At 48.6% G+C, this 12,764-nt stretch overlaps 1 protein-coding gene across 1 annotated transcript in view; it reads left to right on the plus strand.

The window, feature by feature from the left end:
• Positions 1 to 12,764, plus strand: part of tet3 (tet methylcytosine dioxygenase 3) — a 51,786-nt gene that overhangs the window by 17,728 nt on the left and 21,294 nt on the right. Inside the window, exon 3 of the mRNA XM_039013674.1 lies at positions 3,776 to 6,683. Coding sequence (XP_038869602.1) covers positions 3,824 to 6,683 — 2,860 coding nt within the window. The 5' untranslated portion in view covers positions 3,776 to 3,823. The remainder of the gene's footprint in view (positions 1 to 3,775; positions 6,684 to 12,764) is intronic.

Consider the following 12,764-nt stretch of genomic DNA (forward strand, 5'->3'; position numbering starts at 1 on the left):
TTTATTTATTTGTAATAATGACAATTACAACAATACTGAATGAACACTTATTTTAACTTAATATAATACATCAATAAAATCAATTTAGCCTCAAATAAATAATGAAACATGTTCAATTTGGTTTAAATGCAAAAACAAAGTGTTGGAGAAGAAAGTAAGAGTGCAATATGTGCCATGTAAGAAAGCTAACGTTTAAGTTCCTTGCTCAGAACATGAGAACATATGAAAGCTGGTGGTTCCTTTTAACATGAGTCTTCAATATTCCCAGGTAAGAAGTTTTAGGTTGTAGTTATTATAGGAATTATAGGACTATTTCTCTCTATACGATTTATATTTCATATACCTTTGACTATTGGATGTTCTTATAGGCACTTTAGTATTGCCAGTGTAACAGTATAGCTTCCGTCCCTCTCCTCGCCCCTACCTGGGCTCAAACCAGGAACACATCGACAACAGCCACCCTCGAAGCAGCGTTACCCATGCAGAGCAAGGGGAACAACTACTCCAAGTCTCAGAGCAAGTGACGTTTGAAACGCTATTAGCGTGCACCCCGCTAACTAGCTAGCCATTTCACATCGGTTACACCAGCCTAATCTCGAGAGTTGATAGGCTTGAAGTCATAAACAGCACAGTGCTTGAAGCATTGCGAAGAGCTGCTGGCAAAACACACGAAAGTGCTGTTTGAATGAATGCTTACGAGCCTGCTGGCGCCTACCATCGCTCAGTCAGACTGCTCAATCAAATCATGGACTTAATTATAACATAATAACACACAGAAATACGAGCCTTAGGTCATTAATATGGTCGAATCCGGAAACTATCATCTCGAAAACAAAATGTTTATTCTTTCAGTGAAATACGGAACAGTTCCATATTTTATCTAACGGGTGGCATCCATAAGTCTAAATATTCCTGTTACATTGCACAACCTTCAATGTTATGTCATAATTACGTACATTTCTGGCAAATTAGTTCGCATAGAGCCAGCCGGCCCAAACTGTTGCATATACCCTGACTCTGCGTGCAATGAACGCAAGAGAAGTGACACAATTTCACCTGGTTAATATTGCCTGCTAACCTGGATTTCTTTTAGCTAAATATGCAGGTTTAAAAATATACACTGCTCAAAAAAATAAAGGGAACACTTAAACAACACAATGTAACTCCAAGTCAATCACACTTCTGTGAAATCAAACTGTCCACTTAGGAAGCAACACTGATTGACAATAAATTTCACATGCTGTTGTGCAAATGGAATAGACAAAAGGTGGAAATTATAGGCAATTAGCAAGACACCCCCAATAAAGGAGTGTTTCTGCAGGTGGTGACCACAGACCACTTCTCAGTTCCTATGCTTCCTGGCTGATGTTTTGGTCACTTTTGAATGCTGGCGGTGCTTTCACTCTAGTGGTAGCATGAGACGGAGTCTACAACCCACACAAGTGGCTCAGGTAGTGCAGCTCATCCAGGATGGCACATCAATGCGAGCTGTGGCAAGAAGGTTTGCTGTGTCTGTCAGCATAGTGTCCAGAGCATGGAGGCGCTACCAGGAGACAGGCCAGTACATCAGGAGACGTGGAGGAGGCCGTAGGAGGGCAACAACCCAGCAGCAGGACCGCTACCTCCGCCTTTGTGCAAGGAGGAGCACTGCCAGAGCCCTGCAAAATGACCTCCAGCAGGCCACAAATGTGCATGTGTCAGCATATGGTCTCACAGGGGGTCTGAGGATCTCATCTCGGTACCTATTGGCAGTCAGGCTACCTCTGGCGAGCACATGGAGGGCTGTGCGGCCCCACAAAGAAATGCCACCCCACACCATGACTGACCCATCGCCAAACCGGTCATGCTGGAGGATGTTGCAGGCAGCAGAACGTTCTCCACGGCGTCTCCAGACTCTGTCACGTCTGTCACGTGCTCATGTGCTCAGTGTGAACCTGCTTTCATCTGTGAAGAGCACAGGGCGCCAGTGGCGAATTTGCCAATCTTGGTGTTCTCTGGCAAATGCCAAACGTCCTGCACGGTGTTGGGCTGTAAGCACAACCCCCACCTGTGGACGTCGGGCCCTCATACCACCCTCATGGAGTCTGTTTCTGACCGTTTGAGCAGACACATGCACATTTGTGGCCTGCTGGAGGTCATTTTGCAGGGCGCTGGCAGTGCACCTCCTTGCACAAAGGCGGAGGTAGCGGTCCTGCTGCTGGGTTGTTGCCCTCCTACGGCCTCCTCCACGTCTCCTGATGTACTGGCCTGTCTCCTGGTAGCGCCTCCATGCTCTGGACACTACGCTGACAGACACAGCAAACCTTTTTGCCACAGCTCGCATTGATGTGCCATCCTGGATGAACTGCACTACCTGAGCCACTTGTGTGGGTTGTAGACTCCATCTCATGCTACCACTAGAGTGAGAGCACCGCCAGCATTCAAAAGTGACCAAAACATCAGCCAGGAAGCATAGGAACTGAGAAGTGGTCTGTGGTCACCACCTGCAGAATCACTCCTTTTTTGGGGGTGTCTTGCTAATTGCCTATAATTTCCACCTTTTGTCTATTCCATTTGCACAACAGCATGTGAAATTTATTGTCAATCAGTGTTGCTTCCTAAGTGGACAGTTTGATTTCACAGAAGTGTGATTGACTTGGAGTTACATTGTGTTGTTTAAGTGTTCCCTTTATTTTTTTGAGCAGTGTATATTTCTGTGTATTAATTTTAAGAAAGGCATTGATGTTTATGGTTAGGTACATGTTGGAGCAACGACAGTCCTTTTTCGCGAATGTGCACCACATCGATTATATGCAACGCAGGACACGCAAGATAAACTAGTAATATCATCAACCATGTGTAGTTAACTAGTGATTATGATTGATTGATTGATTGATTGTTTTTTATAAGATAAGTTTAATGCTAGCTAGCAATTTACCTTGGCTTCTTACTGCATTCGCGTAACAGGCAGGCTCCTCGTGGAGTGCAATGTAAAGCAGCTGGTTAGAGCGCTGTACTAGTTAACTGAAAGGTTGCAAGATTGAATCCCCGAGCTGACAAGGTAAAAACCTGTCGTTTTGCCCCTGAACAAGGCAGTTAACCCACCGTTCCTAGGCCGTCATTGATAATAAGAATGTGTTCTTAACTGACTTGCCTAGTTAAATAAAGCTGGAAAAAAAAAAATATCGGCCAAATCGGTGTCCAAAAATACCGATTTCCGATTGTTATGAAAACTTAAAATCGGCCATAATTAATCGGCCATTCCGATTAATCGGTCGACCTCTAATTCAAACGGGGAAGTTGAGTTGCAAGTTTATTACCAGTAACTATAGAAGTGAATGGTAGATATGCACAATACAATGGATGCTGTAGTTCACCTCATTCTCCTTCACCTTTCACTTGTTCTTCCTCATATAGATAAGATGTTGAGATAATGGCCCTGAATTGTGTGTGTTTGAGTACTTTTTCAATTATCCTTTGTGTCTTTGGGGGGGATGGTACCTTTACATGGTCTGAATACTGTAGTAGTGTGCATATTACTGTGCAATGATGTGACTTTAACATTTCTAGCAAGTGCCCTATCATAATCATTATTATTTGTCTGTTCTCTGTGAATGTTTTGTTTGAGTATAATGTTATATTAAGATGATCAAATGAAGAAACTAGTTGTAAACATGTTTAAACTATATTTTTTTGTATATTGATTGCTATTGTTTATTCCATGTTGATGCACAGTTCCTATTTAGTTTTTCTGGTTCCTTGTCCCTAACCTGTGTCCTCTCACTCTCTCACTCAGACTGTTTCGGACGCTCGTTCAGTGGATGGCCCCAGAAGAGGAGGCCAGATGGAAACTGGGTCACATGACCGCCTCGAGGAAGGCGGTTTGCTGAGCCTGGAACTGACCAATGGGGTGAGCCGGCATCCCAGGGACACCCATGAGGAGGGTGGAGCTGGCCTTGAGCCCCAGAGGGAGCCCCAGCGGTCAAGGAGTGTTTCCCCAGGACAGGGCTGTGTACCTGGGCACAGCAAAGCCACCCAACCCCATCAGCAGCAGCATTGCAATGGCTGGAGCAGTACTGGTAGGACTCTTGGGAAGCCTGTCCATGAGGCAGACATGGAGGTTGCACGCAACCTGGTAGCCTTCTCAGCCAGTGTGAGTGTGGGCTCCCTGCCCCCCTCAGGTCACCTTGAGCCCCAGTCCCACACCGCCCAGCTGTATGAGAAGTTCAACCAGGAGATGGGAACTGGTGAGGGGGCTGCGGCTCAAGCCAGACTCCAAGCACCAGAAGGAGGAAACCAGGCTAGCCCCCCAGAGGACCTGAACACCCTGCAGAATGCCCTGAGCCAGGCGCGGCACGGCTACAAGCCCCCCAACTGTGACTGTGATGGGCCAGACTGCCCGGACTACCTGGAGTGGCTAGAGAAGAGGATCAAACAGAGAGGGGCAGGGGAGGAGCGGGACAACAACATGCCCTGCTCCAAGATGACCGCTGACACGCCGCCTCATCAACAGCCCCCACACTCACAGCAGCCCCCCCACCCCCAACCCTATGTCAATGGAGGTAACCCTCCCTCCTGTCCACCACTACACCCACATCAACAGGGACAACATCCAGCCCCTATCCCCTGCTCCCCTCAGGTCCTCTCGATCGCCAAGGAGAAGAACGTCAGTCTGCAGACGGCTATTGCCATCGAGGCCCTGACCCAGCTGTCTGCCACTGTCCCCCAGACCGTGGTCCCTCCTGCCCAGGCCTCCTCCACCAGCCAACCTCAACACCACCCCCAAGCTCTACACCTCCAGCACGGCACCCGCCTGGTCCCCTCCTCCCCCAACCCTCTCTCCTCTTTGTCCTCCTCGCGTTCACAATCCGTCCCTCCTGGACTATACCCCCAGCTCCAGCAGAGCCCTGTGTCGTGGGAGCAGCAGCACAGACCCCAGTCCCATGGCCATCCGGCCCACGCCTCCCCTCTCCCGTCCTCCACTTCACCCTTCCCCGGGAAGCCCCAGGCAGGCAGCCTCCTGCCTCACCACCAGCAGTGGCAGCAGCAGCAGCAGCAGGGCCCTGGGGGATCCCAAGAGCAGAGGAACCAGTGGATAAACTCAGATTCCCAGCAGCCTCTCTTCGCCCCTCCGTCCGGTGGCCACAGCACTGGCGACCCCATGTCCGAGCTCAAACAGCTACTGGGGGACTCCGGCGGAAAGTACATAAACGGCCCCTTCAAGTTGCCCGTCCCACAGCACCACATCAAGCAGGAACTAGGGATGCCTCGGGTCAAGCAGGAGGTAGACTCCGGGGAGTACCAGAGCTCTGCCTGCGCCTCCATGGGGGGCTGCTACAGCTTGATAAATGGCCAGCAGCAGCTTGGGTACCCTGGTCCACCTCTCTCCCCGGGCAGCGCAGCCATCCGCCACTCCACCCAGACAGCTCTGCAGCAGCACCTTCACCACAAGAGGAACCTCTTCTCCAACTCTCCTGGCCTCCCAGGCCTCTGCCCTCTGCGGCCCGCCAAGGCCTGCCAGAACCTCCGCAAGTGGTGGCCCCAACAGATGGGCCCTGAGGGCCACCCCGTCCCCGTGGCCATCAAGCAGGAGCCCAAGGAGACCAAGAGGAGGAAGAGCACAGCGGGGACATCTCCGCTCCTCAAGCAGCACCCAGGGGGTGGGATGCTGCTCCAGCCAGGCCCCAAACCCAAGACGATAGTCATCAAGAAGACCAAGCAGAAGGTCTCCCTGCCAACCTTCCTGCCTCACAGACAGATTTCCATACAGAAACCGTCTCCCCTCACCATTACCGGAGCCCTGCCTCTGGCCAGCGCCCACCTAGGTTCTCTCCCTCTCCCTACCTTCCCCCTCCTCAGTAACCCCACTCAGGCTGCCGCAGGCCTCCCTGCCCCAGCCCAATCTCAGGTATCCATTTTAAACTCTTCTATTGCACCCTCTGTCGCTCCTTCTGCCTTGTCTGTAAACACTCCAGACTTCTCAACCCCTCAGCCTCTCCCTGTAGCCCTGGACATCCCAGCAAGCTCAGCGGAGGCCAGCGCCACACAGACCTCCACCACCTCTCAATCCATACCAGGCCTCAGTTACCTGGACCCCAAGTTCGAGGAGCTGATCTGCCAGTTTGAGGCAGAGTTCGGGGACAGTTCATCCTCGGCCCCAGAGCCCTCCCCTTCACAGATCCAGAGCCAGGACCAGGCCCCTTCAGCCTCAGCCCAGCCCGTGGTGACAGAGTCTCAGCCCAAAGGTAACTCAGGACAAGCCAGGCACCCATCACCATCCAGCACTACCATCACTCATTCCTCCAGCGCTGCTCCATTAGCTCCTACCACAGCCCCACCAGCAGACCAGGACACGGAGGTGGACAAGGAGGAGTCAGGGGGTATGAGTAAAGTAACCTCCACCACACAGCCCTCCACTGAGAGCCCCATGGAGGAGCAGCGGGAGGCAACCAAGCTGCCTCTCTCCCCGTCCCCACTGCCCAAACGCATGAAGATTGAGACCAATGGGAACGTAGCTGTCCTCTCCACCACTGGATTATTCTCTGATGAGGACGACACCCCCACTAAAGATGGATTCCCCCTTAACCCCTCCCTAAAAGGCTTCCTTGAGTCGCCACTACGCTACCTGGACACGCCCATTAAGAGTCTGCTAGACATGCCCGCCAAGGACCTCCAGGCTGAGTTCCCCACCTGCAACTGTGTCGGTGAGTGGTGTGTGTCTGTGTTTGTATTGACCAGTTTGTAGCTACATTTAGACCGCTGTTGGCCCCGCAGAGTTACACATGGCTTTACACTCCCAGTGAGTGGGCTTGGGCTGCACACAAATGTTGTTGGTATATTTGGTATATAATAAAAGTATATAGTATAGAAACACACAAACTCATTTAAAAGACTTACAAAACCAATAACTAGCCTACAGATTTTTCTGCACTTGTTATGTCTAGGGGTCTTAGGCCTAGATACATGGTCTTGATGTGTGCATTAATGTGAGAAATCAGCATTTGACGACGGCGTTAGATGCCCAGGCAACCTAGATGCCCAGGCAACCTAGATGCCCAGGCAACCTTACCTTGGTCCAGGGTCTGCTCTGTCTATCTTGACCTCTTGGTCGGCCAGTCCATGCGGATTATTGTTGGTTCAGATGGTGACAAAAATGAACATACAAAATGGAAAACTACAAACAGGCATGCCCAAACTAAAGATTCAAAACAAACGAAAGGCCTCATGGCAACCAAAACCAGCAGCCTCACGGCTCTCCAAGCTGGCACTCTGGCTGAGGACCTTAACCCTTAGCCTACAGCTGCGGCCCCCGTTGAAATCTAATTAACACAACAAAAAAATTCCCATCAAAATCTGTCTGTTTAAGCTAGAGATATCTGGTATATTTTTTTGCATGGGTCGCGTCTGAATCCACCACATCTGCGGTGAAAGGTGACAGACCGTGAGACATCACGAAAATCGGTGTTCTCACGAAATCGTCTGTAGCGTCCGAACGGTTTGGCCTACACTATATGACCCCTCTGGAAAGCTGAGACTCTCATGAACATGATGGCGTTCTCTGTTTTGCTCTAGGATGCCCACAAGCCTCAGAAGACTCTTCCTAAGGTCCCCGGTACCCGTTTAAAATAATTTATTGAAGTACACTGCATGACCAAAAGTATGTGGACACCTGCTCGTCGAACATCTCATTCCAAAATCATGGGCATTAATATGGAGTGTTCCCCCTTTGCTGCTATAATTGCCTCCACTCTTCTGGGAAGGCTTTGAACTAGATGTTGGAACATTGCTGCGGGGACTTGCTTCCATTCAGCCACGAGCATTAGTGAGGTTGGGCACTGATGTTGAGCGATTAGGCCTGGCTCGCAGTCTGCATTCCAATTAATCCCAAAGGTGTTCGATGGGGTTGAGGTCAGGGCTCTGTGCAGGCCAGTCAATTTCTTCCACACCGATCTCAAAAAAACATTTCTGTATGGATCTCGCTTTGTGTACAGAGGTTTTGTCATGCTGAAACAGGAAAGGGCATTCCCCAAACTGTTGCCACGAAGTTGGAAGCACAGAATCGTCTAGAATGCCCATGATTTTGTATGCTGTAGCTTTAAGATTTCCCTTCACTGGAACTAAGGGGCCTAGCCTGAACCATGAAAAACTTTACAGTTGGCACTATGCATTCAGGCAGGTAGCGTTCTCCTGGCATCCGTCAAACCCAGATTTGTCCGTCAGACTGCCAGATGGTGAAGCGTGATTCATCACTTCAGAGAACGCGTTTCCACTGCTCCAGAGTCCAATGGCGGTGACCTTTACACCACATCAGCTGACGCTTGGTTTGCGCATGGTAATCTTAGGCTTGTGTGCGGCTGCTCTGCCATGGAAACCCATTTCATGAAGCTTCCGACGAACAGTTATTGTGCTGACGTTGCTTCCAGAGGCAGTTTGGAACTCAGTAGTAAGTGTTGCAACCGATGACAGATGCTAAACGTTTCAGCACTCGGCCGTCCCGTTCTGTGAGCTTGTGTGGCCTACCAATTTGCCTTTGTTATTCCTAGATGTTTCCACGTAACAATAACAGCACTTAAAGTTGACCGGGGCAGCTCTAGCAGGGCAGAAATTTGACGAACTGACTTGTTGCAAAGGTGGCATCCTATGATGGTACCACGTTGAAAGTCACTGAGCTAAGGCCATTCTACTGCCAATGTTTGTCTATGGGAATTGCATGGCTTTGTGCTCAATTTTATACACCTGTCAGCAACGGGTGTGGCTGAAATAGCCAAATCCACTAATTTGAAGGGGTGTCCACATAATTTTGTATATACAGTACCAGTCAAAAGTTTGACACGCCTACTCATTCAAGGGTTGTTCTTTATTTTAATGTGTTCTACATTGTATATTAATAGTGAAGACATCAAAACTATGAACTAACACATGATGTAGTAACCAAAAATATATTTTAGATTTTAGATTCTTCAAAGTAGCCACGCTTTGCCTTGATGACAGCTTTGCACACTCTTGGCATTCTCTCAACCAGCTTCACCTGGAATGCTTTTCCAACAGTCTGGAAGGAGTTCCCACATATGCTGAGCACTTCAACCTGCGGTCCAACTCATCCTAAACCATCTCAATTGGGTTGAGATGGTCAAATAGCCCGTACACAGCCTGGAGGTGTGTTGGGTCATTGTCCTGTTGAAAAACAAATGATTGTCCCTCTAAGCGCAAACCAAATAGGATGGCGTATCGCTGCAGAATGCTGTGGTAGCCATGTTGGTTAAGTGTGCTTTGAATTCTAAATAAATCACAGTGTCACCAGCAAAGCACCCTCACGCCATCACACCTCCTCCTCCATGTTTCACGGTGGGAACCACACATACGGAGGTCATCCGTTCACCTACTCTGCGTCTCACAAAGACACGGCGGTTGGAACCAGAAATCTCGAATTTGGACTCATCCGACCAAAGGACTGATTTCCACATGTCTAATGTCCGTTACTCGTGTTTCTTGGCCCAAGCAAGTCTCTTCTTCTTATTGATGTCCTTTAGTAGTGGTTTATTTGCAGCAATTCGACCATGAAGGCCTGATTCACGCAGTCTCCTCTGAACAGTTGATGTTGAGATGTGTCTGTTACTTGAACTCTGTGAAGCATTTATTTGTGCTGCAATTTCTGAGGCTGGTAACTCTGATGAACAAACTTTCTCTTTGCTTATTTGAGCTGTTCTTGCCATAATATGAACTTGGCCTTTTACCAAATAGGGCTGTATAGCTTCTTTATACCACCCCTACCTTGTCACAAGACAAGTGATTGGCTCAAACGCATTAAGAAGGAAAGAAATTCCACAAACTAACTCTTAACAAGGCACACCTGTTAATTGAAATGCATACCAGGTGACTACCACATGAAGCTGGTTGAGAGAATACCAAGAGTGTGCAAAGCTGTCATCAAGGAAAAGGATGGTTACTTTGAAGAATCTGAAATCTAAAATATATCATCATTTGTTTAACACTTTTGTGGTTACTACATGATTCCATATGTGTTATTTCATAGTTTTGATTTCATAGTTTTCACTGTTATTCTACAATGTAGAGAATTGTAAAAAATAAAGAAAAACCCTTGAATGAGTAGGTGTGCAAACTTTTGACTAGTTTGGACACACATATGTATACAGTACCAGTGCTTAAAATAAAGGGATAATTACATGTAAAAAAAAAAAAAAAAAAATACTTCAGAATAAACTTCCTTTGGACTCAAAAAAATCTAAAAAAAATCTATCTGTTCTAGTGAATCTGTTAGTCCATGTGTTTCTATTGGCTAATAGCAGTAATGCCAATGTGATTCTTGGTATCTTAAAATGTTAAATCAAATAGCTAAATGATCCTTGGTATGACCATCTTAAAACATTTCCATATGTTAGCTTAGACCTTCCCTCGGCTTAGACCGGGCTTAGACTCTGGAGGGTTCATTGGCAGAACCTGATGTGCTTATCAAACCTTGGCTCAGCACCTAGACCCGGTTGCTACCACCTAGGGGATGAAGTGTGGAAGTGTATCCTATGATCGCATCCATTTATTGTTAATTGAAGACATTTCACATACTGTACAGCAGAGGCTGAGGCTATACAGCAGCCGATGTACACTCTTAGAAAAAAGGTACTCTCTATAACCGAAAAGGGTTATTCGGCTGTCCCCATAGGAGAACCCTTTTTGGTTCCAGGTAGAACCCGATTCGGTTCCATGTAGAATCCTTTGAACAGAGGTTTCTACATGGAACTCAAAAGGGTTCTAGCTGGAACCTAAGAGGGTTCTCCTGTGGGAACCTTTTTTTCTTGGTGTATAGAGGCTGTTACTACTGTACATCAGGTGGTCCAATCACTTCTTCTCCAGCTCTTCTTGCTGGACATCTAATGAGTGTGTCTGAGAATGTGTGTTGCTAGCCAGCCAGGGTGGGTGTGTGTATGTTGCCGGGATGTGCGTCCCGAGCCACTACTCTCCAGTAAGCTACAGTGCAATGTGCATAGAGAGACAGCGGTAACAATAGGGCAGCCATTGTGCCCGTTGTGTGGGGTGGCTGTGTGGATCTGGCTGGCAGACAGCACAGAGCAGACACTCTGTCTAGGCTACATGTCTGACAGAGCGGGACACAGTCTCTTTGGCTTCGTCCCAAATGGCACCCTATTTCCTGTTTTTAGTGCACTGGTCAAAATTAGGCCACTGCTCGGATTCTGACATACAGAGACTAGCTTGACATATACAGTAAGTACTGTGGTAGATCTACTGTAGACCTGGATAGTAGTTTATGTAGTCTACAGCAGTGTATGTTTATATATTGTAGTCCTGTAAGTCACTACTGGTCAAAGTTTTCTAGTGTTCCGTGTCAGTTGTCTAAATGGTCTGATAGTGTGTTAATTTAACATTTTTAAGTGTTCAGCAGTGGTAAGCAGAGCCAGTGTTTCTCTAAACAGTTTAGTGTGCTCAGCGCAGTTGGGAAGACAGAGAGGAAGAGAGAGACAGAATGAATCAAAGCGAGAGCATGGCATGAGAAGTTCTCTTGGTGACGACTCCCCCACCCCGAGCGAGTTTGATCACACCTCTTCAAACTGTCCTGCAGATGAAGATAGTCACCCCCCAGCACTGAATACACCCAGGTCACACAACTGCACTGCTCCTCCATCATTGAGAGGGAATAATTTACTGAGCTGGAGAGTGACATGGTGGAGCTCAGAGAGCTAGTCCACACAGTCTAGGCAGCACAGACACACACGCCAGACAAACATCCCCCCGGAACACACAGCCCAGCTAGCAGCACTGCAGGAGGAGGTGAGAAAGCTGAGGTGCGACAAATAACCACTCATGAGAGAGCTAGCCACCCCGTAGAGAAACCAATAGAACAGCCCACTTCAGACCTCAACCACAGCCTTAACACCACAGCAGGACAGACAAGGAAGGATCCACCAACTCAGCAGACTCCCCCCACTGGCATCCCTCTGTCAGCCCACTGGATAGCTCTCCTGACAACACCCCCACACCCACTGAGGACACACAAAAGACAGAGATTGTACTCCTAATTGACTCAAATGGGAAATATGTTGATGAGAGGAAACTTTTTCCAAAACACCAAGTGGCTAAACTCTGGTGTCCGAACACCCGGTGTCCCCTGGAGCTGCTGTCAGAGGACCGACTAGGTTCCCCCAGCCACATTATAATACACACAGGCACAAATGACCTGAGAGCCCAGCAGGAAAGTGTGGCCACAGCACTCAAGGGAGTGATTGAAAAAGCCTCTTCCACTTTCCCCCAATGCACAAGTGGTTATCTCCACCCTGCTACCACAAAAATACTTTCACTCTGCCACTATGCAGCGGGTGAATGCAAGCATTTCCTGGGACTGTGCCTCAAAACCAAATGTTTACCTGACCCACTACTCCTCCAGCCTTTATGACCAGGTCCACCTCTACAAGGCAGCAGTCCCCACCTTTGCCAGGTCCCTGAAGGATGTCACCCTCAACCGCAGCCCCAGCACCTCATATAGGAGCAACAGAGAAACGGACACCCCGCCCAGACCAGCCAGACACTCTCCCAGAACTGCGTGATGGAGGATCTGCACCAACAGGATCCACACCAAGAGGACCTACACCCAGACCACAGCACCACCAGCCACATCCCCACCCCAACCAGTTGACCCCTCCCCAAACAAACCCTAGCAACACCCTATATAGGCCCCCCAGATCAGTCTCAATGCCCTTCTGCCCCCCATGCCCCCTGCCCCTGCAGCAAGGACCTCAACATAAAAGGTGCACATA

Source organism: Salvelinus namaycush, chromosome 18 (genome assembly GCF_016432855.1).
Source record: "Salvelinus namaycush isolate Seneca chromosome 18, SaNama_1.0, whole genome shotgun sequence".
NCBI classification, from domain to species: Eukaryota; Metazoa; Chordata; class Actinopteri; order Salmoniformes; family Salmonidae; genus Salvelinus; species Salvelinus namaycush.